Source organism: Notechis scutatus, unplaced genomic scaffold (genome assembly GCF_049901735.1).
Source record: "Notechis scutatus isolate UNSWTSFEM ecotype Mainland unplaced genomic scaffold, rNotScu1.2 NSCUSCF19, whole genome shotgun sequence".
NCBI classification, from domain to species: Eukaryota; Metazoa; Chordata; class Lepidosauria; order Squamata; family Elapidae; genus Notechis; species Notechis scutatus.
In genome coordinates, this window is record NW_028263146.1 from 351,806 (window position 1) to 377,752 (window position 25,947).

Sequence of the window (25,947 nt, forward strand, 5' to 3'; positions counted from 1 at the left end):
GATTGTTGCCAGCCAACTTGCCAGCCAGCCAGGCCTCTTCTGAGCCAGCGGAGGGCGGCTGTGGGTCAGCATGGCGTCCACCTCGGTGTTGGTCAACCGGGAGGAGGCAGCCGGGGTGGCCACAGGCACCTACTCGTACTGCAGCCAGCCTCGGGCCGTGCCCAACCGCCAGCGGTACCGGACGACCTTGGAGGCCAATGAGCTGTGAGTAGCAGCCAGGCAGCTGAGGGGGGGGGGGGTCTCAGATTTCCCCCCCAAAGCTTTTTGGAGGGGGGGGAGAGAGAAAGGGTGGGGTGTTGCCCCTCTTGGGGGTGGGGGTTGGGTAAGGGGAACCCGCCCTTGGCATCACTCCCCAGATCCTCCCGCTTTGCTCTTCCTCCTCCCTCCTCCCCCTCCTCAGCTCCCCAAAGAGGGGTCCCCAAATCTAGAGAGCAACCCCTCTGGGCTGTTGCTAGAAATGGTGTAGGGTTCCCTGCTTGGACGGGTGGAGGGTTGGACTAGATGACCTACTAGGTCCCTTCCGACTGTTAATCTGTTCAACGGTGTAGGATTTCTTCCTTGGGTGTGGGGGTCAGACTAGATGACCTACAAGGTCTCTTCTGATTGTAAATCTGTTAAATGGCATAGAGTCTCCTGCTTTGGAGGGGGCTTAGACTAGATGACCTCCAAGGTCCCTTCCAATTCTGTTCTTCTGTTAAAACTACAAGCTGGGGACAACCAGGGAGGCATCCAGACTCACTTTGGAAGGCAGGAGAGGCCTGTTGGGTCAAGCCATTTGCAGGAAAGCAAAGCTCCCCCTTCCTCTTAAAAACACACCATTTCTCTCCCCGCTTCCCCAAACCCTAAAGGGCACCTATCGATCTGGTTTGTATAGTTTCCACCTCTCTGGGTTCTGGGTTCGATTCTTTTTTGGGGCCATCCCAAAGGCGGGTGAGTCCCAGGAGCAGCCTGGATGAGCCGGCGCCACCCCCCCCCCCCCCAGGAGCATTTTCAGGCACACCTGTGTTGACTTCTTCCTGGAGCTGAGGGGGGGGAGGGGGGGAAAATGGGGCCAATGTCCACCCCACCCCCTCCAGCTGGCTTTGTGCCTAAGGCAGGACTCGAACTCGACGTCTGCCGGTTGCTTAACCACGACAGCAAACGGGCTTTCGTGGGCTGAACATTATCTACTTGAAAATGGCACCGCCGACCAGCCAGAGTTACTAACAGAATGACAGAGTTGGAAGGGACCTTGGAGGTCTTCTAGTCCAGCCCGCTGCTCAAGCCGGAGACCCTCTACCATTCCAAACAAGTGGCTGTCCAGTCTCTTCTTAAAAACCTCTGGTGAAGAAGCACCCACAACGTCTAAAGGCAAGCTGTTCCACTGGTTAATTATTCTCCATTATTATTCTCCAAAGCTCCTGAAGGCAGCAGGACGAGAAGGAACGGATGGAAACTAATCCAGGACAGAAGCAACCTGGAATTAAGGAGAAACTTCCTAGCGGGGAGGACAATAAACCAGTGGAACTGCTTGCCACCAGAAGTGGTGGGTGCTCTGTCACTGGGGGCTTTTAAGAAGAGACTGGACAGCCACTTGTCTGCAATGGTCTAGGGTCTCCTGCCTGAGCAAGGAGGCTGGACTAGAAGACCTCCAGGGTCCCTTCCAACTCCTATTCTATTCTATTCTATTCTATTCTATTCTATTCTATTCTATTCTATTCTATTCTATATTCCAATATTCTGTTCTGTTCTGTTCTACTCTATTCTAATGGATAATAATGGATGGAAACTGACCAAGGAGAGATTCAACCTGGAAATAAGGAGAAATTTCCTGACAGTGAGAACAATCAACCCATGGAGCAGAAGTTGCCTTCAGAAGCGGTGGGAGCTTCATCCCTGGAGGCTTTCAGGAAGAGACTGGACTGCCACCTGTCAGAAATGGTGCAGGGTCTCCTGCTTGGGCGGGGGGTTGGACTAGATGACCTACAAGGTCCCTCCCAACTCTGTTAATCTGATAATAGATAGGTTGGTAGGTAGGTAGGTAGGTAGAAAGAAAGAGAAAGAAACAGAGAGAGAGAGAGAGAGAGAGAGGAAGGAAGGAAGGAAGGAAGGAAGGAAGGAAGGAAGGAAGGAAGGAAGGAAGGAAGAGAAAGAAAAAAGAAAGAAAGAAAGAAAGAAAGAAAGAAAGAAAGAAAGAAAGAAAGAAAGAAAGAAAGAAGGAAGGAAGGAAGGAAGGAAGGAAGGAAGGAAGGAAAGAAAGAAAGAAAGAAAGAAAGAAAGAAAGAAAGAAAGAAAGAAAGAAAAGAAAGAAAGAAAGAAGAAAGAAAGAAAGAAAGAAAGAAAGAAAGAAAGAAAGAAAGAAAGAAAGAAAGAAGTTGTGGGAGCTTCATCCCTGGAGGCTTTCAAGAAGAGACTGGACTGCCCTCTGTCAGAAATGGTGTAGGGTCTCCTGCTTGGGGGTTGGACTAGATGACCTACAAGGTCCTTCCAACTCTGATTATCTGTTTCTGTTATATGTTAAGAAAGGAAGGAAGGAGGGAGGAAGGAAGGAAGGAAGGAAGAAGGAAGAAGAAAGAAAAGAAAGAAAGAAAGAAAGAAAGAAAGAAAGAAAAAGAAAGAAAGAAAGAAAGAAAGAAAGAAAGAAAGAAAGAAAGAAAGAAAGAAAGAAAGAAAGAAAGAAAGAAAGAAAGAAAGAAGTTGTGGGAGCTTCATCCCTGGAGGCTTTCAAGAAGAGACTGGACTGTCATCTGTCAGAAATGCTGCAGCGTCTCCTGCTTGGGTGGGGGGATTGGACTAGATGACCTCCAAGGTCCCTTCCAATTCTAACAGAATCTATTCTGAATCTATTCTCCAAAGCACCAAGAAGGCAAGACAAGAAACAAGGGATGGAAACTAACCAAGGAGAGAAGCAACCTGGAATTAAGCAGAAACTTCCTAATAGTGAGGACAATTAACCAGGGGAACTGCTGGACTCCAGAAACTGTGGGTGCTCCATCACTGGAAGTTTTTAAGAAGAGACAAATGGACAACCATTTGTCTGAAATGGGATAGTTTCTCCTGCTTGAGCAGGGGGCTGGACTAGATGACCTCCAAGGTCCCTTCCAACTCCTCCTATTGGTGGGAGCTTGATCCCTGGAGACTCTCAAGAAGAGACTGGGCTGCCATCTATCAGAAATGGTGTATGGTCTCCTGCTTGGGGGGGGGGGGGTTGGACTAGATGACCTACAAGGTCCCTTCTGTTATTCTACGTTTTGTCCTCACTGTCAGGAAGTTTCTGCTTAATTCCAGGTTGCGTCTCTCCTGGATTAATTTCCACCCATTGCTTCTTGTCCTGCCTTCTGGTGCTTTGGAGAATAGCTTGACTGCCTCTTCTTTGGGGCAGCCCCTCAAATCTTAGAAGAAGACTATCGTGGATCTTTTTCTGCTTGCTGTTCACCCCACAAATCCGTGTTCGTCAATATCGGTGATTTGAAGATGGATGGACTTTCGACTCCCATCCACCCATCTTCAAACCACCGATGTTGACAAACATTGGTTTAAACGCTGAGAAGTCAGCCTAGGATATATTTTTTCACACAATTACCCCTACCCCCAATTTTTCCCTCTCTTGGCTGGCATCATATGAGGTTGAACACCAACTCCCCGACGTCTGGTCTTTAAACTTGGCCAGCTTCAATTTTCGGTGTTTTATGTTTATTTTAATGTCTCCTTGTTAACATTCACTTGAATTTTATCGTTCCAGGGAGGAGGAGCCGGTTCACTATGCCAATCTCATGTACGAGCGGAGAGTGGTTCGTGGCAACACGTATGCCCTCCACGTGTTACCTTGGGTGGGTCCTTCTTCCTTCAAGTTTTTTCTTTTACTCTGGGAGGGGGGTCCGTTTTTTAAAATAGGCGTGCTCAGGAAGTAGTTTGGAAAATGTTTGGAACAAGGTGGAACTGTGTCGTTAGTGGGGAAATGTAGGCCAGCTCCGCTTCTGCTTTTTGATCAGGGAGGCCCAAGAAGATGCCAACTTGGAGCGCCGGGCTTGCGGCCTCCTCCATGGCCTCCCAGAGCGGCACAAGCCAGATTTTTCTCTCCTCAACCCCAATACTACTGTGAGGAGAGGAGGTGGAAGAGACACAGCCCTGGGACTAAGGGGTCCTGGCAGCATAGCGGGGTGGGATTGGACTGGCACCGGGAGATCCAAATCCAAAACCATCCTTGGACTGGCCTATTTTTTACAAGGCAGCGGTTTGGGGAAGAGGTTTTGCTGGGAAGGTGGGGAATATTTCATTCTTAAAGGCAATTGGAGAGTGACCTAGAGGGCATCTAGCCCAACCCTTCCCTGCCGTGCAACTTTAGTCCTTTCCATGCGCTCGGCTTGTCCATTGGAAGCCAGCGGGATCCTTCCATCCACCCAAGAAAATTGCGTTAATCTCCAGTTAACAACACATGTGGTCGCTTAACAACTGCAACTTGAAAAAGGCTAGGATTGCGGTCGTTGAGCGAAGCAACCCCAAGGTGTCTTGCCGAATGTACGTGTCACGCCCCTGTCAGAGTCTGAATCCGAGGAGGAAGCCGAACAGCTGACAGGCAGTGGGAGTGTGGCTCTGTTGGCCGTGGAGGAAACTGGGGAAGGGCAAAGTCCGGCTGGGCAGAGCAGGGAAGAGGTAGAACAAGGGAGTTCAGAGGAAGACCCAGGCCCACCCCCTCTTCATCCTAGGGCATGCAGGGAGGAACGGAGAAGGGAGCAATGTAAGTTGTGTGGCTTACCGGGGCGGAAAGGGCCTTGATTCCCTTCATTAGCCACAGCTGGGAAGAGAGTTTAAAAGAGATGTAAGCTGCGTGAGGCAGGCTGCTGGGAGCAAACGTGACTTTATCTTGTGTTGTTGTTGGCTTATCTGTGTTCCTGGCATCTTCCCAGCTGTGTGAGTTTTGCCGTGCTTTCAAGTCTGAAATTCTTGCTCCTGCCCTGCCAAACTAATTACTTCAGTTTGGCTTGTTTGGACTTTAAGTTACAGTTTCTGTTGACCTTCTTTTGGACTTAATTTTCTGCAGTCAAAGGCTGTTCCTGGGAGAGTTTTTTCTCCAGCCAGAAGGTAACCTGGACATTGGGGGCAAAGTTGGAGATAATAAAGGGACTCTTATTGATTATCTGGCTGTGTTGCCTTTGTGCCACGTCCCTTTGGGTCATCACAGAACACTTTTTCACCCAACGATCAAGATTCTGGGCCCAAATTGTTAGGAAAGGTCTTTGGAACTCCCCGAAACTTGACAACACGGTTGTGGGTTGGCTTTCCAGTGCAGTGAGCCCGATCCGCTGGAGTTACAACGGCAGCGTGAAGCTCATCGGAAGATGCTGGCAAGGAAGAGAGCAAAGGAGCAGCTGCGGACAAGAACTCCAGAGCCCCTGGAGGGAAGACGCCACGTCGATGTGCAGACAGGTACCGTAAAAATTCAGTGAAATGCCACTCTCTAACTCACAGGGCAGGGTGGGGTGGGGAGAAAACCAAGGGTCTTTTCTGATCTGGCAGAATCTGTGGTTCGCCGGCAGCCGGTACAGACAGCAGCGGAATCGGACAGTGGGGAAGAATGGGGACCAGTCTGGGAGTCTGGGGAGGACTCGGACGAGGGTCCTGCATCCGATGCAGGGATGGGTCCAGGACCATCTGGGAGTGGGGTGCTGCCTCCTGGCAGCAGCGAGACAGAGAAACAAGGGGAGCCTGTTCCCAGTGCATGCTTGCATAGAGCTGCTAGAAGGTGAGAACAGCTGAGACAAAAGGGGCAACTTGGGAGTAAGGCTTGGAGGTGATTGCCCCTCCCCTAAGGGATAAAGGACAGGCAAAGGTAGAGAACCCTTTGCAGGAAGCAAAGTCATTCACTCTGTTAGAATTAAACCTTGAAGCTCTGTGTGGACTTTGTTCTTCAGTTGGTTTTTGACAGTTCAATTGGCATTTTAGTTGTTGGCAGCCATTCAAAGGAGAGAAAGGTGGGTGCTTATCTCGCAGGACTGTTTGGGACTCCTTATCAGCGGGGAATGAAAATAATTCCCAGCATTGAAATAAAACAAGAGTCGTTTTAACTAAGTGTGTGCTTAATTATGTTCTCTGGGAGCCTTGGTCAGAACAAAAGCATGCGGAGAACAGCAAGAAAGAGGATTAGGGGACTGGAGGCTCAAACCTACGATAAGTGGTTACAGGAATTGGGTTTGTCTAGTTTAATGAAAAGAAGGACAAGGGGAGACAGGATAGCAGTGTTTCAATAGCTCAGGGGCTGCCCCAAAGAAAAGGGGGGTCAACTTATTTTCCAAAGCACCTGAAGGCAGGACAAGAAGCAAGGAGAGAAGCAATTAACCAGTGGAACAACTTGCCACCAGAAGTTGGGGTGCTTCAACACTGAAGGTTTTAAAGAGGAGATTGGATAACCATTTGTCAGGAATGGTGTAAGGACTCCTGCTTGGGCAAGGAGTTGGACTAGATGATCTACAACAGGGGTGTCAAACACAAGGCCCGCGGGCCAAATCCGCCCGCCAGACCTCGTCTGATGGCCCGCGGTGCCGCCGCCAGCCTTGCAGCCTCTTTTTTTTTCAATGAATTTACTCCGTGCCTGCACGGAGTAAATTCATTTTAAAATGGCTCAAGTTAAAAAAAAAAAAAATTACTTACCTTCCGGGACCTGGCCCGACTTCTTCCTGCCCCGCACTGCTCCCTGGGTGTCGGACGTGACGTCATCACGTGACGTCCGCCCGACATCTCCAGGGATCAGAGGAGGCGGACGCCGCGGGAGAGGAGCAAGAAGAAAGAAGTAAAAGAAAGAAAGAAGTAAAGGTAATATCTACTTGTCATTATTCTGACTATGTTTCTGCTTTCAGAGCTAGTTATTACTTACATTATTACAAAAAACAGTAATAATTGAATGCAGTGACATTAATTTATGATAATAAAGAGTGGACACATAGACCTACAGATACAACCGGCCCTTTGATGGGGACCAAACTGCTGATGCGGCCCCCGATGAATTTGAGTTTGACACCCCTGATCTACAAAGTCTCTTCCAAGCTCTGTTATTCTATTCTATTCTATTCTATTCTATTCTATTCTATTCTATTCTATTCTACTCTACATTCTACTCCACTCTACTCTACTCTACTTACTCTACTCTATTCTACTCTACTCTAATTCTATTCTATTCTATTCTATGCCATTCTACTCTACTATACTATACTCTACTCTATTCTAATTAATTCTACTCTACTCTACTCTACTCTACTCTACTCTACTCTACTCTACTCTATTCTATTCTACTCTACTCTATTCTAATTCTGTTCTATTCTATTCTATTCTATTCTATTCTATTCTATTCTACTCTACTCTACTCTACTCTACTCTACTCTACTCTAATCTAATCTAATCTAATCTACTCTACTCTACTCTACTCTATTCTAATTCTATTCTATTCTATTCTATTCTATTCTATTCTATTCTATTCTATTCTATTCTATTCTATTCTATTCTATTCTATTCTATTCTATTCTAATTCTATTCTATTTCTATTCTACTCTATTCTATTCTATTCTCTGTCTCTTTCTCTCTTTCTTTCTCTCTGTCTCTCTCTCTCTCTCATAAGTGGCACATGCACACACACACACACACACACACACACATTCATGTCTTCTTTGCAGTGCTTAAACAGGAATGCATTTTTGTTGAATGTTAAGGACCGAGTGTAACAGCTCTACGAATGCGATTTCAGAATTGTACCTGGAGGAGCTGTCAGACCGCATCATCGAGGTGGATGTGGAGTGTCAAACGGATGCTTTTCTGGACCGGCCAGCCACCCCACTCTTCATCCCCGCGAAGACTGGCAGAGACGTGGCCACACAGATATGGGAAGGAGAGGTACCGGTTTCCGAAAAGGGCCGTCAGACTGGCCACCACTTAAAACCTTTAAGGAGAAACTAAGTAGAAATTTAGACTAAATAGAAACTATCCTTAGCTCCGTTCATTGAGAAAGGCATAGTTTTAGGAGCGGTCAGGTGTTCTTAGCAGGGATGCAAAGCCAGAACTGATCATCGCACGTGCAAATCCTTAAGTTGTACTTTCCTCCTTAAATGACAGCTGGTGCTCCATTCAAAATCCAAGAAAGAAATACTTAGACTCCATTAATCAGAGAAAAGATATCTTTTACTGGAAATCAAGTGGTAGCAACAAAAGAATTCTGAATCTGAGAAAATGGGCGCATAAATCACATATACAAAACAGAGGTGGTGAATTCAGCAGATTCTAACCAGTTCTGGAGAACCGGTAGCAGAAATTTTGAGTAGTTTGCAGAATCGGCAAATCCCACCTCTGGCTGGAGATTTTGCAGTATCCTTCCCCTGCCACACCCACCAAGCCACGCCCACAGAACCGGTAGTAAAAAAAATTGAATCCCACCACTGAAACAAAGTGATGGCAACATTCCCACCCCAATCGTTCAATTGGCTCATCCAATAAAATGTTGTGTATAGCATCATGTAGGATAGAAGCCTAAGCAAGAACCTTCCCCCACCCCCCAACTTATACAGTTCTGTTTTGTAACACCTCCAGCTCGCTTCCCATAACCATGTCCCCTCCCCTCCTCCCCACGTTACTTATGACAGCCGAAAGAGGCGAAGCAAAGGAAGAAAATCTTGAAGGCTGACATTAACCATCCCTGGCTGTCCACCCCACTGTAACCCGGGGGTGATCAAACAGGCGGCCCATGGGCCAGATGCATCATGGACAGGCCACGCCCACCCCAGCTCTGCAGTGGCAAAAACCCGTCATCATGATATGCCCCGCGACATGACATGACGGGATCGAGTTCAACACCCGTGCTGTAACCAATCAAATCCGTGCAAGATATTTTCAGGATCGAACTGCTGGCGGTGGGGAGAGTTAGCCTGCAATGCCGTATCCTAACCACTGCGCCACCATGGCTCAAATTCACTCAAATTCATGACTCAAATGGGGAGAGGGCTGGGGTGCCAAGAGGCCCAGGCCCCTCTGCCCAGAGCTCCGCTTAAAAGGCCCATGCGGTCACTTAACGACCGCCGCTGGAAAAGCCAGGTGTCAGAAAGCCTCCACTCCAACCAATAACTCCGAGACAGACATCTTCCCAAAGTTTCCTTTTATTAGAGAAGTAAACTGGCACATCGGGGAAAACCCGAATCTGAAAGTTCTGGGTTTCCCTCCAATAAGTACAATATTACAAATCCACCCCCTGCACCAGTGGTGGTATTCTACCAGTTCGGCCCAGTTTGGCCAAGCCAGTAGCAGCGATGAGCAGCAGAGACCAAACCGGTTCTGTCCACTGCTCTGCTGTTGGGCCCACCTGCCTGCCTGGGCTCCCTTACTCACCTTTATCTGCTGAATTTGAAGTGCAGCTGCTTTGCGCGGCACAGCCGAGTGTTGCGCGGCAGCTGCTGAAGCGACCGGGAGAGTGCAGGCTTGCAGGAGATGAGTTGGAAGGCCTCTGAGCCTATGCAAAGAATAGAGTAGAACAGAACAGAACAGAACAGAACAGAACAGAACAGAACAGAACAGAACAGAATAGAATAGAATAGAATAGAATAGAATAGAATAGAATAGAATAGAATAGAATTCTGTATTGGCCAAGAGTGATTGGACCCACAAGGAATTTGTCTTGGTGCAAATGCTCTCAGTGTACATAAGAGAAAAGTGACATTTGTCAAGAGCCAAGAATCATCAGGTATAACACTTAATAATAGTCATAGGGTACAACAAGAATAGAATGGAATGGAATGGAATGGAATGGAATGGAATGGAATGGAATAGAATAGAATAGAATAGAATAGAATAGAATAGAATAGAATAGAATAGAATAGAATAGAATAGAATAGAATAGAATTTATTGGCCAAGTGTGATTAGACCCACAAGGAATTTGTCTTGGTGCAAATGCTCTCAGTGTACATAAAAGAAAAGGTTCATTTCTCAAGAATCATCAGGTATAACACTTAATGATAATCAGAGGGTACAATAAGAATAGAATAGAATGGAACGGAACAGAACAGAACAGAACAGAACAGAACAGAACAGAATAGAATAGAATTCAATTCTGTATTGGCCAAGAGTGATTGGACACACAAGGAATTTGTCTTGGTGCAAATGCTCTCAGTGTCCATAAAAGAAAAGATTCGTTCGTCAAGAGTCAAGAATCATAACGTACAACACTTAATGATAATCAGAGGGTAAAATAAGCAATCAACTCATACTAGGAAACAGTCAATATAAATTGTAAGGATACAAGCGACAAAGTTACAGTCCTACAATCACAAGTGGGAGGGGACGGGTGATGAGAAGATTAATAGTAATAGTAGTGCAGACTTTGTAATAGTTGAACAGTGTGGAGGGAATTATTTGTTTAGCAGAGTGATGGCTTTCGGGGGGAAACTCTCCTTGTGTCTAGTTGTTCTGGTGTGCAGTGCTCTATAGCGTCGTTTTGAGGGAAGGAGTAAAAACAATTTATGTCCAGGATGTGAGAGGTCTGTATATATTTTCACAACCCTCTTTTGGACTCGTGCAATATACAGGTCCTTGATTGAAGGCAGGTTGGTAGCCATTGTTTTTTTTTCTGCAGTCCTAATTACTCTCTGAAGTCTGTGTCTGTCTTGTTGGGTTGCAGAACCAAAACAGACGGTTATAGAGCTGCAGATGACAGAAAGTGTGAGTTTGGCACACAGGCGCACACAAAGTGTGTGCACACACACAAAGCGCACCCACCAAGCCATGCCCACCAAACCGGTGGTAAAATGTTTCGAATCCCACCACTGTCCTGCACCCCTACATTCCACCACAAGCCCCAGTCACCATCCGTCCCAACTTGAGACATCCTCTCAACCAGGTGCAGAGATAACATGACCTTGACTTAGAAAAAGAATGCTATTCTGTCTCCACTCCAAGAAATTCCCCCCTCCCATTTTCCCAGGCTCCAGAATGTAGCAGCATGGAAGCTCCTGGTGCTAATCAGGCTTCAAAAGCTGACACCAGGACGGCGGTCGTTGAGCGAAGCCGTCACAAGGTGTCTCGCTTAACAATCACATTTTGTTCAACGATCAAGATCCTGGACCCCCATTGTGTGGCCGTTAAGGGGAAGATGCTTCCCACTGTGATTTTGGGCAGCCTAACGGGGGTGGGGGGGTGGGGGGAGAAGGTTCTCTCAAAATTTTCACAGGAAGTTTTGGGGAAAAGAAATTTGTAGAATCGAATAAATGTTTCCCGCTTCCCGCTTTTCAGCTTTTTGACTTTGATATCGAAGTCCGGCCCATGCTGGAAGTCTTGGTGGGCAAAACAATCGAGCAGGCTCTGCTGGAAGTGATGGAGGAAGAGGAACTGGCCGATCTGCGGGCACATCAGTACGCTTTCCTGGAAATGCGGGCGGCAGAAGTCGCCGAGGTCCAGCGCCTTGAAGAGCAGGAGAGGAGACACCACGAAGAAAAGGTACACGCACAAGGGCAGGGCAGGGTAAGGCGGCAAAGAAAGCATATTCTTTTTAAAGCCAAGTCCTCGACTTACAAGGGTTCGTTTAGCGATCATTCAAAGTTAGCACCGAAAAAAGTGACTTACGGCCATTTTTCACATTTACGGCTGTTGCCACATCCCCGTGGTCGGTCACCTGATCAAAATTCAGGAGCTTGGTAGCCAAGTCATATTTATGATGGCTGCAGTGTTTCTTCTTCTTCTTTTTTTTTTTATAAAAATTTTATTTGGGTTTTCACAAAACATAATATAAGTAAAATTTCTCTTTTTGAGAATAGCACGGTCCCGAGTTATCACTTCTCCATACAGACACAAATTCAATTTCATTTCATCTTTGTGTTCCATTCCATATCTTACTACTATTTTAACCTATTCTCAATAATTTTTCCCTTCCCTTGGTTTTCTCAATCTTACTTTTAGTTATCTCATTCCTTTCTAAATTCAATTTATATATATATATATATATATATATATATATATATATATATATATATATATATATATATGTATATGTATATGTATATGTATATGTATCTTTTTCTAAGTTTCAATATCTTTCTAATCATTATATTTATACTTTTGTCTGTCCTGTTTCAATTTCATATTTTCTTTTCTCATTAAACAAAATTTTCCCCTGTATTTATTTTATTTATTTTGATTTATTTATTTTGATTTGTCAATTGCTTACAAGATAACAGGTATAAGTATATACATAGTTATGAATACATGAAATGGGTACATATAAGAAAAATAAAAGAAACAATAGGACAGGGACGGTAGGCACGTTGGTGCGCTTATGCATGCCCCCTACAGACCTCTTAGGAAAGGGTTGAGGTCAATAGTAGACAGTCTAAGGTTAAAGTTTTTGGGGTTTGGGGAAGAAACCACAGAGTCAGGTAGAGTATTCCAGACATTGACCCCTCTGTTGCTGAAGTTGTATTTCCTACAATCAAGTTTGGTGCGGTTAACCTTGAGTTTGTATCTATTGTTTGCTCTTGTGTTGTTATCATTGAAGCTGAAGTATTCATTGACAGGTAGGACATTGCAATGTATGATTTTATATACTATACTTAGATCGGACCGAAGGCGGCATAGTTCTAAGTTTTCTAGGTCTAGAATTTCGAGTCTGGTGGCATAAGGTATTCTGCAACAAGTAGAGGAGTGGAGAACTCTTCTTGTGAAATATTTCTGGACTTTCTCAACTGTGCTAATATCAGATACGTAATGTGGGTTCCAGACTGATGAGTTGTATTCGAGTATTGGTCTAGCAAATGTTACTGTAGTTACTGATTGGAGTATGACACCTTTGCATCTTTTAATTTTTATCCATTTCAACTCTTGTTTAATCTTCAATTCATGCCTTTACAATTATAACATTCAATATAACACATAACTTCCAGTCAAATTCTGCTTGATACATTCTTAAAATATGCACTAAGTTCTTAAAGAGAAAGTATATATATAACAATAATAAATAAAATACTTATTCTATTCCAATTCAGCTCTATCATTAATGTTAGTTATAATCTTTAACATTTTTAATATTTATTAAACATTCCATTACATTACAATGAGTATTTTATCTATCATTTTAATTGCACTTGTTTCATATTTTCAAAGTTCATTTCTATTTCTAATATAACAATACTATCTTATGTACCCTTGCAGAACCCCCCTTTCAATTAAATTTTCACCCATTATCTCTGTGTCTTCTAAATAGGCTTATACCCTTAATCCTTGTACATTTTCCCTATTTCTCTATATCCTGTTTCTGTCCTTTATAGTTTCTTTTCCTTTCCCTCTTTCCCCTCTTCTTCTCCCTTCCCTTTTTGACCCTTCTCTCTCTAATTCTGATTCTCTCTTCTGTAATCCTCTCTTCTATTTCTTCCTAATATTGTAATTACTTTTCAAAGTATTCTTTTGGGGGGTTGTTTTTTCAAATCTTAAATTTTTCACTCTCTTTCCCCCCTTTCCTTTCTTTTCCCCACATAGAAATACTTGGTCATTGAAGATGGCTTCTTCTTTGTCCCGCCCTTCTTGTTCAACAGGCATTTCTTATTGTTTCTCATAGTTCAGGATCTCCATTTCTAAAAATCGAAATACGAAGCCAAAAGAACCTCTTCCTTCTTGTGCATTTTCTTTCTGTTTTTTAAGTTCCATTCTCAATTCTTCCAAGAGTGATACCATTTTAAAAACTTTTAAACAACCACCCGATTAATTTTAGTCCTTTAGATCCAATAGCCAAAAATCCAAAAATCACCAAGTAATCCAAATAATCCAAAGCTGTTTCTTCTTGCTTCTTTTTTCCACTTTCTCTTCCTGGGGTTCTATTATCTTGTTACAAGGTTTCAGTTAAAATGTATCTTTTAGGAATCTTGTTAAAGTTTCACTGTTAATTCCTTTCACTTCCAGGTGGTCTCCTCCATTTTTCCAGATCCTACCCTTTTTTTTCTTTCTTTTAAAAGTTTTTGAGAATCCAGAAATCTTTATTATCCATTTGACATTTTATTTTCAGCTTAAATGCCTGTTAATGTCAAAGTGGATTTTTGCCGATTTCTTGCTTAAATCTCTTAGTTGTCAATATAGGGAAGAAAAGGAAAAAAAAACCAAATCCTTTCCCTTCCCTCTCTCATTCGCCACTTCAAAGTCTTCTTTGGGAGCAATATTATTCTTTATAATTCAAATACCAGGGTACCTTATATTGTTGCCAAAACTTTCTCTTCTTATCTTCCTCCTGCACATTCTTTTCCGGTCAAGTTCTTCTTTGAGGTGGCCATTTCTGACCACCGCTGCAACTGCCTTTGGGAAAAGGAGTAATGGCCAGCTGGGGAGGAGAGATGCGACTCTTCTCGACCCTGCTGCCAGTCTCCCCCTTCTTCACCATCTCTACGGGGTGGCTTAGCCCCAAAACCAGCCAGTTCAGGGCGCTCCAGTGGCAAGCACAGATCAAAACCATGCATGATCGCAGATTTCGGTCTGTCGCCGAAGAAGCTCAAACCGGAAACCCAGTGTTTCTTCTTCTTGTTGCTCTTCTCCTTCTCCTCTTCCTCTTCTTCTCCTCCTCCTCTTCTCATTCTTATTCTCCTCCTCCTCCTGTGTGGTGCAAGCATGGGTAGGAAGCCGATTGGGTGATGCCTTGGGGGGTCTTGAATGCCATCCCCTCCTCATTCCCTTCTTTTAAGATCTGGGAATTACAAAGGAAAGCCATTAAACATGGAAACAGGGAAGAACACTCTGGGAATGTCAGTTCAAGCCAAAGATGAGTTTGTTAAAAGTTTGCAGCAGAAAATCAAATCCAGGAAACACACACAGAGATGACTGATTCAGCAGGATTCATTCACTTCTTTATATTCATAATAACATACAAGTAAATGTACAATACCAAAGTAGGTTCTTCCAACATGGTAGAGAGCAGCTTCGGAGCTCAGAGCAGATTAGTTTCAGTTTCAGAGCTGAGAGCACAGAGCCTTCCGGTCTCAGCCCCCAATTCAGCTCTCATTGGCTGACCTTGTTACCCATGTCTCTGCCAGTTCATTAATATTCTGACACGAGTGTCAAGGGTCAGTTGACTCTGGGCAGGAAAAGCCGAAGGGTCAGCCGGACACACCCCTCAAGGAACCCCAGCTGCACAATCCATCTCCTTTCCTCTGCAGGAACGCCGTAAGAAGCAGCAGATGGAAATCCTGCAGAAGGAGAAAGAAACGGCGGAGAAGATTGCCGCTCGAGCTTTCGCCCAGCACTACCTCTCCGATCTCATCCCGTCCGTCTTCGGCAGCCTCCGGGACAGCGGATACTTCTACGATCCGGTGGAAAGAGGTGCTGGATGGGTGTGGGGGGGAGAGTGGGTTTCCCCGCTCGGTGCTGGGAATTGCCTGCCTATGGTAGAATTGGAAAAGTGGGTTTGAGGTCTTTCGTGCCTTAGTATCCTGTTTTAATCCTCAATGCTAGCCCAGGCAGAAGGACTGTTCAGTTTCAACCTTTTCTTTTTGCAGAATCCAACATTTTTGTTCAGAGTAGTGCAGCGTAAATTCAGCACCAGAAAAGTAAACACAGATGGCTGAGGCTTCGTTTAACTTCTTTATTAACATGTAAAGTAAATTTTACAATACCAGTTGTAGATTTCTCCAACATGGAGCCAACTCAAACAGAAGCAGACATGTTACAGGTTCAGAGCAGAACAGCCGCTCAAGAGCTCAGAAGCAGACATCAGTTTCACTTTAGTTCAGCAGAGGACAGAAGCAGTTTCATCTAGACAGACTCAGAGCTCAATATAGCTCCAGAGCTGCAGAGTTTGATGTAGAGCCACGCCTAGGCTACTTCTAGTGTCAGTTTCCAAACAGTCCTCATTGGCTGACTTAGTTGCTATGCCTATTCATTGGCTGACCTTGTTACCATGCTCTATTCCAGTTCATGAATATACTCTGACAATTTTCTCATTTCTCTGCGTGTAAATTCAATTCATCCCAATTCCTATAAGTGTGTGGTTTTTGTTTTTTTTAAAGGCTTGCACTAAGAGTGTCTACAGGGAGGCGGATAAAAAATGTGTGTGGAGTCTCTAACAATGCTTTGAGCTCTAAGCCCATAGCGTTTATAAGCAGCATCCTGAATAATGGGAAGCGGGCTTCCTATGAACTTCTCCATTGTCCTCACCACTCTCGGTAGGGACTTTCTATCTGAGGCACTGCGGCCACCAAACCAAACAGGGATGCATGCAGTTTGTTAAAACGCTTCTCAACCGGGCCTCTGTAAAAAGTGGCCAGTTCAGAAGGAGAAGGATGTGGTCTCCTCATCCAATGCAGGAAATGCAGATGTTATTCTGCAGAGTCTCCTTTGTCCTTATGTGACCATTGGTGAATGGGGATGGATGTCACATGATTCGTGACATCACTATAGAAATTACATCATAACACGGATGACATCATCGGGTTTTGACCCAGGGTTGAGCTCCTTGGTGGCCTGAACAGCTCTCTGTAGGTCAACGGAGGGTATGATGCAGCCCTAGGCCACAGCAGCCAGGGACGATGGGCCTTGTGCTCCATCCCTTGGCAAACAGAGACCTTGCAACAGTGTCGCCTTCTCTCCTACTCCCCAGACATCGAGACAGGCTTCGTCCCATGGATCATGGATAAGATGGAAGACCTGCTGGAGAGAAGGTCCCTCGGCCGAATCTTTGCTGATAGTAAGTAAGGATCCATTCCCCGACCGTTGGGTGGTGAGGGGGTCCTCCCCTGTTGTCCAAAGGAAACAAGGACCCTCCCTCTTAACTGACCCATCCCTCCCCATTAAGGAACCCCCTTGTAAATACAGAGTTGGGCTGGGCTGGGCTCTCTTGGAAAGAGAATCTCTTAGGTTGACTGCTGGAAGGTTCGCGGCCAAAATCAAGACACCAGTAGTATCAAATACCTTGTGTCAGGGTTCCGGCAGTTACTCCAATTAAATCATGAGCCTCGAGCCACACTACCAAACCTAAAGAGGATTTATTTGAAGGTAACATTCTACGTCCGGCACTAACCTGGGCATAGCCGACTCTGAGATATATAATTCACTGTCACCCTTGTTCCTGCTTTTCCACCAACCCCCTCTGGGTGTATCATCCAACGAAACACGTGCATAGCCAAGAGTCATCAATCATGCTCTCCAATTAGATTTTTGCATGGCAGAAGCTTCAGTCATCTAATCAGTCTTTGAAGAAAATATGAATGGAATGTACTTTCAATTCCACAGTGCCACCTGCTCTTTGAAACTCTCCCCCTTCTTTCTGTTGACAACTATAAAACGTGTATACAAAGTGTTTTATGAGTTGACACCTTGACTTACAACCATTCTGTCAACTCATAAAATATTTCTGTGGTCTTTTTAGAGGTGCCAACAGAAAGGGAGGGGGAGCAGTGGGCAGCTTGCATTCCATAAATGTTTCAAAGATAGTTTCTAAGTGACTGAAGTTTTTGTCGGGCAAAATTCTAACTGGAGAACATGATTGATGACTCTTGGCTATGGATGTGTCTCATTGGAGAATATGATTTATGACACACTCAGGGAGTGGGGGAGAACCAGGGTTAAGGGTGACAATGAATGACCTGTCTCAGAGTCAACTACACCCAGGCAATGCCGACATGTTTACTCCTAATAAATCTTTAAGTTTGAAAATCTGGCTAGAGACTCATGATTTAAATGGGGGTAACTACCGGAACCTTGACACATTCATTTAGTGGCCATTTGAAGTTACGATGGCCCTGAAAACAGTGACTTATGACCGTTTTCCCCATGGTCACGTGTGATTTACATTCGGATGCTTGGCCACTGACTCATATTTATGACGTTTCAAGGTCACACGATCCCCTTTGGCAACCTTCTGACAAGCAGAGTCCATGGGGAAAGCCAGATTCACCTAACGCCCTGGTGAGGAAGGTCGTAAAATGAGACAAAACTCACTTAACAACTTAGCAACAGAAATGTTGGGCTCAGTTGTGGTGATAGGTCGACAACCGGCAGTCATAGTTCCTGCCAGATCCCTCTAGGGTTCTGGAATGCAAGAAAGTCCCCTCTTGTTCCATGGCTGCCTTAGGAGATGGGGAGCCGTTGTGGTTTGGCTACGGTCACCCGCAAAGTCCTTGCAGGATTTCAGAATTGCTTTATGGTTTATCTCTTGACTTATAAGATTTCTTCTAAGAGCCATGGTGGCGCAGTGGTCAGAATGCAGTATTGCAGGCTGGCTCTGCTCACTGCTAGCAGTTCGATCCTGACCGGCTCCAGGTTGACTCAGCCTTCCGTCCTTCCTTCTGAGGTTGGGAAAAGAAGGACCCAGAGGCTGACTCTGCAAACCGCTTAGAGAGGACTGGAAAGCACTGGGAAGCAGTATATAAGTCTAAGTGGGAAGGAAGGAAGGAAGGAGGGAGGGAGGGAGGGAGGAAGGAAGGAGGGAGGAGGGAGGGAGCAAGGAAGGGAAGGAGGAGGAAGGAAGGGGAGGGAGGGAGGAGGGAGGGAGGGAGGAAGGAAGGAAAGGAAGGAGAAGGGAGGAAGGATGGAGGGAGAGAAAGAACAAAGGAAGGGAGGATGGGAGGAAGGGAGGGAGGGAGAAGGAAGGAAGGAAGGAGAGAAGGAAAGGAAGGGAGAAGGAAAGGAAGGAGGGAGGGAGGAAGAAAGGAAGGAAAGGAGGGAAGGAGGGAGGGAGGGATGAAGGAGGGAAGGATGGATGGAGGGAGGGGAGGGAAGGAGGGAGGGGACGGAGGATGGAAAGGAGGAAGGAAGGAGGGAGGGAGGAGAGGAGGGAGGAGGAAGGAAGGAAGGAAAGGAAGGAGAAGGGAAGAGGAGGAGGGAGGGAGGGAAGGAAAAAAGGGAGGGAGGGAGGGAGGAAGGAAGGAAGGAAAGGAAGGAAGGGCTGTGGTGGTGAAGTGGTCAGAATGAAGTATTGCAGGCGAACTCACTGCTCACTGCCAGCGGTTCAATCCTGACTGGCTCCAGGTTGACTCAGCCTTCCATCCTTCTGAGGTGGATAAAACAAGGACCCAGATTGTTGGGGGGGGGGCAAGAGGCTGGCTCTGTCCCTCCCTTAGAGTGGGTTGGAAGGCCCTGTGAGGCGGTATAGAAGCGCTATGGCTCCTGCTATCCCTTCTCCTCCCTCCTCTAGGCTTAATCCGCGACGTGGTGCAAATGAGGCTGCAGGCCTTCGAAGACGGCGCCTGGCCTCCACCCCCTGAAGCTCCCCAGCTGAGTGACCAGGAAGCGGAGGAGCCAGAGGCCGCAGCCCCCCTGCAGACCCAGACCTCGGGACTGCCTGAAGACTCAGCCCAGCCAGATGCTCCGGTCAGTCAGGCGGAAGGTCCTGGAGAAGCCGAAACCTCCAAACAGCGGCAAGCTGCTGGCCAACCGGAAGATGACCAAGGCCAAGCCAAGCAGCCAGAGAACTTGGGGTCGGAGCCCCAGTGAATGTGGTGAGCCTCTGAGGTACAAATAGGCCCCAGGGATTGGGGGGGTCAGGAAGGCTGAGATGGCCCTCCATGGTTCTGCAGTTGAAGGCTGACTACTTTCTATCAGAATAACAGACTTTGGAGGTCTTAACAGACTGATTAACAGAGTTGGAAGGGACCCTGTAGGTCATCTAGTCCAACCCCCTGCCCAAGCAGGAGACCCTACATCATTACACAGATTAACAGAGTTGGAAGGGACCCTGTAGGTCATCTAGTCCAACCCCCTGCCCAAGCAGGAGACCCTACACCATTTCACAGATTAGCAGAGTTGGAAGGGACCCTGTAAGTCCTCCAGGAAAATAGCTTGGCCCCTTCCTCCTCCCTGTGGCAGCCCCTCAAATATTGGAAGATGCTCTCCTGTCTCCCCTGGTCCTTCTCTTCCCTAGACTAGCCAGGCCCAGATCCTGCAACCGTTATTCATATGTTTTAGCCTCCAGTCCCCTCATCATCCTGGTTGCTCTTCTCTGTACTTTTTCTAGAGTCTCAATATCTTTTTTATAATGTGGTGAACAAAACTGGATGCATTACTCTAGGTGTGGCCTTACTAAGGCTTTACAGAGTGGTATTAGTACCTCCCTTGATCTCGATTGTATCCCTCTGTTAATGCAATTTAGGATTGCATTGGCTTTTTTGGCTGCTGCTGCATATCATTGGCTCCTATTTAGCTGGTTGTCCACTAAGACTCCAAGATCCCTCTCCCAGTTCCTGCTATTGAGCCTGGTTTCACCCAGTCTATATGGGTCCTTTGGGTTTTTCTTGCCTAAGTGTAGGACTTTCCTTTTCTCTACACTGAATTTCATTCTGTTAGATATGGCCCAGGGTTCTAGTCTGTCAAGATCCATCTTCTAGCCCAACTCCCTGCCTACGTAGGAGACCCCATTCCATTCTGGACAAATGGCTGTCCAGTCTCTTCTTATCACATGAAAGAGAATTAGGAGACTGGAGCCTAAAACATACGAAGAACGGTTGCAGGAACTGCGTATGTCTAATCTAATGAAAAGAAGGACCAGAAGGGACATGATAGCAGTCTTCCAGTATCTCAGGGGCTGCCCCAAAGAAGAGGGAGTCAAGCTATTCCCCAAAGCACCTGAAGGCAGGAGAAGAAGCAATGAGTAGAAACTAATCGTGGAGAGAAGCAACTTAGAACGAAAGAAGCCATTTCCTGAGAGTTAGAACAATTAACCAGGGGAACAGCCTGCCACCAGAAGTTGTGGATGCTTCAGGTTTTTTAAAAAGAGGACTAGGCAGCCACTTGTCTGAAATAGTATAAGGTCTGCTGCTTGAGCAGCGGGCTGGACTAGAAGACCTCCAAGGTCCCTTCCAGCTACACAGCTTTAGAGAAAGAGAAGAGACTACCTGCTTCGACCACTAGATGTCACTAGCAGCCCTGGGAAACCAAAATGGATCTCCCTTTTCTTTGGCTAGAGCTGATGGCAGGTGCTGTGAACCAGAGTCCTCCTCCTCTGCGTGCCCAACCTGGCGCCCTCAGCGAAGCTTGGTGGGCGTGTATCCCCCGTGTATCTTGGTTGGAGAAGGCGTGTTAGGCCTTCAGTGGTTGCCAATCAGCCCAAAGCACCTGGAAAGAGTGCAGAGAAGAGCAACAAAGAGGCTCAAACACACGATGGACGGTTGCAGGATCTGGGCCTGGCTGGTCTAGGGAAGAGAAGGACCAGGGGAAACAGGAGAGCATCTTCCAATAGTTGAGGGAGGGGCTGCCCCAGAGAAGAGAAAGGGGCTGTTTTCCAAAGCTCCTGAAGGCCAGACAAGGAATAATGGATGGAAACTGATCCAGGAGAGGTTCAACCTGAGAAATAAGGAGAAATTTTCTGACGGGGAGAACAATCAATCCATGGAAGAGAAGTTGTGGGAGCTTCATCCCTGGGGGAGGCTTTCAAGAAGAGATTGGACAGAAATGGTGAAGGAAGGTCTCCTGCTTGCTCGAGGGGTTGAACTAGATGACCTACAAGGTCCCTTCCACCTCTGTTAGCCTCTTAGTGGTTGCCAATCAGCCCAAAGCACCCAAGATCTGAGCGAGAAAGAATTTTCCAGGCCCCTAAACTGTAGATTGTTTCTACCAGCTCTCTGATTGCTTGAGTGAATCTGGGGAGCCCTCTATCCAGTGGTGGGATTCCAATTTTTTTACTACCGGTTCTGTTGGCGTGGCTGTGGGCGTGGCAGGGGAAGGAGACTGTAAAATCTCCGGTCAGAGGTGGCATTTGCCGGTTCTCCCAACTCCTCAAAATTTCCGCTACCGGTTCCCCAGAACTGGTCAGAACCTGCTGAAGACCATCTTTGCTTCCATCCCTGGGAAAGCTGTTCCCCACGCCTGGAGAAATCTATCTCCAGCCCACCCCCGTCTTTCTGAGCCTTGCTTAGCCACCATCTACCGCCATTAAGGAACCAAGGCAAACCCAGTTTGTTTGCAGGACTAACCGACGGATTTGCATCCAGAACTGAATCGATTCTTTTCCATTGGCAAACTGGAACCAAAGCAAATCTGTGGTGTCTTTAATGGTCTCTGAGCTCAGTGGTGGATTTGTAGACATCTCATGACCTGACTGGGTATCAACATCAGTGCGATGAACGTCATCACAGGTGGCTAGATTCTGGGTAGTAGTACTTCCTGCACTGGATGAGGAGAGCACATCTTTCTCCCTTCTGTCCTGGCCACATTTTACAAAAACAGAATTGAGAGTGTTTTAACAAACTGCATCCCAGTTTGGTTTGGTGGCTGCACTGCCTCAGATAGAAAGTCCCTACAGAGAGTGGTGGGGACAATGGAGAAGATTACAGGCTGTGTGTAATTCACAGACTGCATTTTAACATAATTTTTATCTCTTATTTATTATTTTTTTCTAGAATTTTTAATTGGATGTTCATGGAGTGTTTTTATTTGTTCTGGTCTCTGGTCTATAATAAACTGCAATAAATGGAAATTGAATTGAACATCATCCTGCACTGATGATGTCACCTAGTTGGGTCCTGAGATGTCTGGACCAAGCTGAGATAGAACACCAAGGAGTCCACAATTCAACACCTCCCCCACCCCGACTTACAAATATCCTCTACTACAGGTAGTCCTCGACTTACAACAGTTCACTTAGTGAACATTCAAAGTTAAAACGGCACTGAAAAAAGGGGGGGCTTACAATTGGTTTTCACCCTTACGACCATTTGCTGTACCCCCATATTGCGTGATCCAGATTTGGGCACGTTGACCACGGACTCATATTTATGATGGTCACAACATCCTGGAGGAGTCATGCGAGCCCCATAGTCGATGAGGGAAGCTAGATTCACTTAACAACCAGGTTACTAACTTCATAACTTGCAGTGATTCACTTAACAACAGTGGCAAAAAAGGTGTTCTGACCCAAACCTTGTTCCAAGTAAACAAACACCAAACAAAGATAAAAAGCAAAATGTTTTAATGATTCTTTACGAATTCTGTTCCTTCTCGGTTAAAAGGCTGTTTCAAACAAATTGTCTCTGATAAGAACGAGCCTTGCCAAGGTGATGCAAGGCTGCCAAGAACACTAGATGAAGTTACTAAGAAATATTTCAAACACAAAGAGTCTCCAAACACCAACCAAGAGAGTCCAAACATCCACAAGGCTTGAGTGCAAGAACTTCTTTGCAAAGAATCCCGGTGTGATAACCCAGGGTGGGATACAAAACAAACACAGTCACAGAAAACAGGTGAAGCCCCTTTTATTCCTTCAGTTTGTTTTCAAGCTCCGAATATCTTTGACGGAAGACAAAAAAACTCCCACACAAACAGTTACAAGAAGAAGGGAAAAAGCGACACAAACCAGGCAAGATAAGTGCTGGAGGATGTCCACAGATATCAGCACACACGCTGGGAAGGACGCCAAACTCAGAGAGGAACCATAAACTAGAGATATTTCCATGCTTTGTTTCCAGCATTTGCCAATACGCATGTCCGTTCTCTTATTCAGTTGTCACATCTGCAGCCGATATAGAGGATCAAGGCCCTCTCCTCCTGAGTAGACCACATCTCTCTCCCTTATCCTCTCCTCCCTGTGTGCCCTAGGATGGATACGGGATAGGCCTAGGTCTTCCTCTGACTGCTCAGCCGGCCTCTGCCCTTCCCCAGCCTCCTCCACAACCTCTGGAGCCACACTTCCACTCCCTGTCAGCTGTTCCTCCTCTTCCTCAGAGTCAGTCTCCACCAGGAGCATGACACCCGGTCTCTCAGTCTGGTTTTTATCCCTTAAGGGAGGGGCCATCCCCTTGCAGCCTTACTCCCGAGTCGCCCGTGCTGCTGCAGCTGCTCTGTCCTTCGAGCAGCCCTGCGCGCGCACACACTGGGCACAGGCTCCTCGGGGGTCTCTTCCTCACTGCTGCCAGCCTCCACCGTCTCCGAAGGCAGCACCCCACTCCCTGATGGTCCTGGCCCCATCCCTGCATCCCACGCAGGCCCCTCATCTGAGTCCTCGCTCTCCGAGACCTCAGCCATCCGCACCTGCTGCTGGCGAACCACAACAAAAGGTCATAAAGCGGGGCAACCAATTTCTCACTCAAGGACATAAACGTTGGATTCCACTGTGGTCATAAGTTGTGGATTACCTGCACAGAAGAGGGAATTTAAATTCCTTGGTAAGTTGGTGGGTTAAAAATCAGCACCCCGGTTTCCTTGCCACGCTCCTCTTGGGACCACCCGGGTCTGAAAAGATGCGTTCAGGGGTGCAGTTAATAATCATGCATTTTTCCTGTCTCTTTTCAGGAAACGGCTGCAGGAAGAAGGCGATGCCCCTTAAACGAGCCTCTGAAAATTGGCAAATTATCGAATTTATTTTACTACGGTGGACAAAGCAATAAATGGAAAGTTATAGGGTTCCTCCCCGCAAAAAAAATTTATGTGCTTATTAGCCCCACAGCAAAAGGAAACTCTTCTCGGCTTCCTTTCCACGATTCTCTCAACAGTTCTCTTTCAAACTCTGTATTTGTCTTTATTCTGGGCTAGGCCTCAAAAAATTTAGCAACTGGTTCTCTGCCCAGTTGCTGGGTGGGTGTGGCCATAGTGGGTGTGGCCTAGTTGGCCTCCTGCACCACAGCGGGAGGGGGGGCTGTTTCCATCCTCCCTGGGCTCCAGAGGCTTTCTGTGAACCTCTGGGAGGGCGAAAATGGCCTCCCCAGGCTCCAGAGGCCCTCTGGAGGCCGGAAACGGGCCCACTTCCGGCCTTCTAGAGCCTCCAGGAGGCCCATGTTTTGCCCTTCTCGAGCCTCCGTGCCTCCAAAATGGGCCCCGTGGGGATTCCTGGGAGGGGAGGGGCAGGGTGGGCGAGGCCGTCCAGGAGTGGGATTTACCGGTTCACCGAACCAGTAATTAAAAATGATCCAATTAGCTACCGGTTCATGTGAACCGGGGCGAACCGGTATCAACCCACCTCCTGCCTTTATTGTGCAAAATGTTGAATCACAAATTGAAAATGTTGCAGTCCTGAATGCAACCTGAGGGGGCCTTATTTTGTTCTTTTAAGTCCATTTGGAAACACTGGAAAATAGAATTTCAGCTGAGCTTTGAACGTTTTTTTTCCTTTTAAGAGGATTCCAATAAGGATAATATTCAACCAGATTCTGTTTTACAGGGTTGGTTTTGTTGTTGTTGTTGTTGTTGCAAAGAGTTAACCGTAGTTAAATAAATTCTTTTCGTTTCATACTTGCTGGAGTTGACCTGGGACCGAAAAGAAAGGAAAACACACACACACACACACACACACACACACGTTAAGAAAAGGTAGTTTGTAAAATGTGCTTGTCTGCCCTAAGCCTGAATTGTTTTTGTGACTTCAGCAAAAAGGAATCCTGCCTTTTGAATTGCAAAATTTTCTCTCTTGCAAAACTTTTAATCACAGAGGAGGAGATGGACAACGTTAAAACAATTTCATTTCAAGCATTCCCTGTTTCTCTTTACAAATGATTCTTTGGAAGTAGTTACTGGTTGTATTCTTAGATGGTGAGTTCACCCTGTTCTGTTTCTGTTTATCTTCGAGAAGTGATGGGAGAGGAGTGTGTATGCACACCCACATATAAATAATAGCCCTTGTACAAATGTTAGGATAATACTGAATTGGCTGAGTTGCATTGTATTTTATGCCTGTCTCTGGCGAGATGTATTTTCTGTACTTTCTGTTTTCTTTTATATAAAAAATAACTGAAGAGATAAATCAAATGACTGGAGTGATGTGTTCTGACTTGGGCTTCACCAAATCACAAAGCAGACCCCTCAACCCGACAAAACCCCTTTTTATTTGGCTAATGCGAATTCCTCTCGTTCACATGCAGCAAAGTCCCGGCAAACAATCTTTCAAGAGTGATTTACAACCCCACCAACTTTTATCAGGCTTGGAGAGTTGCCAGGCCGATATCTTTCAAATGCCACACTGTAGCAGTAATTACTTGGCAAAAAGTCAGGAACAGATCTTCACCCTCATGAATTGAACTCATTGTCTCCTGCCAAACCCCACTCCCCTT

The 25,947-nt window shown here is 46.2% G+C and overlaps 1 protein-coding gene across 2 annotated transcripts; it reads left to right on the plus strand.

Annotated features, from left to right (window-relative positions):
* Window positions 1-25,645, plus strand: LOC148128589 (radial spoke head protein 3 homolog B-like). Of its 2 annotated transcripts, none has more exons than XM_087948774.1 (9): window positions 1-204; window positions 3,722-3,809; window positions 5,265-5,406; window positions 7,715-7,860; window positions 11,240-11,443; window positions 15,136-15,298; window positions 16,575-16,661; window positions 19,110-19,426; window positions 24,197-25,645. In XM_087948774.1, exons 1-8 carry the CDS (start codon window positions 71-73, stop codon window positions 19,406-19,408), a joined length of 1,263 nt encoding a protein of 420 aa, XP_087804900.1. In that variant the 5' UTR covers window positions 1-70; the 3' UTR covers window positions 19,409-19,426; window positions 24,197-25,645. The 2 variants fall into 2 exon arrangements, with proteins under 2 accessions (XP_087804900.1, XP_087804899.1); XM_087948773.1 differs by having other exon boundaries at window positions 2-204; window positions 19,110-19,413.
* Window positions 25,646-25,947: the final 302 nt, after the last annotated feature.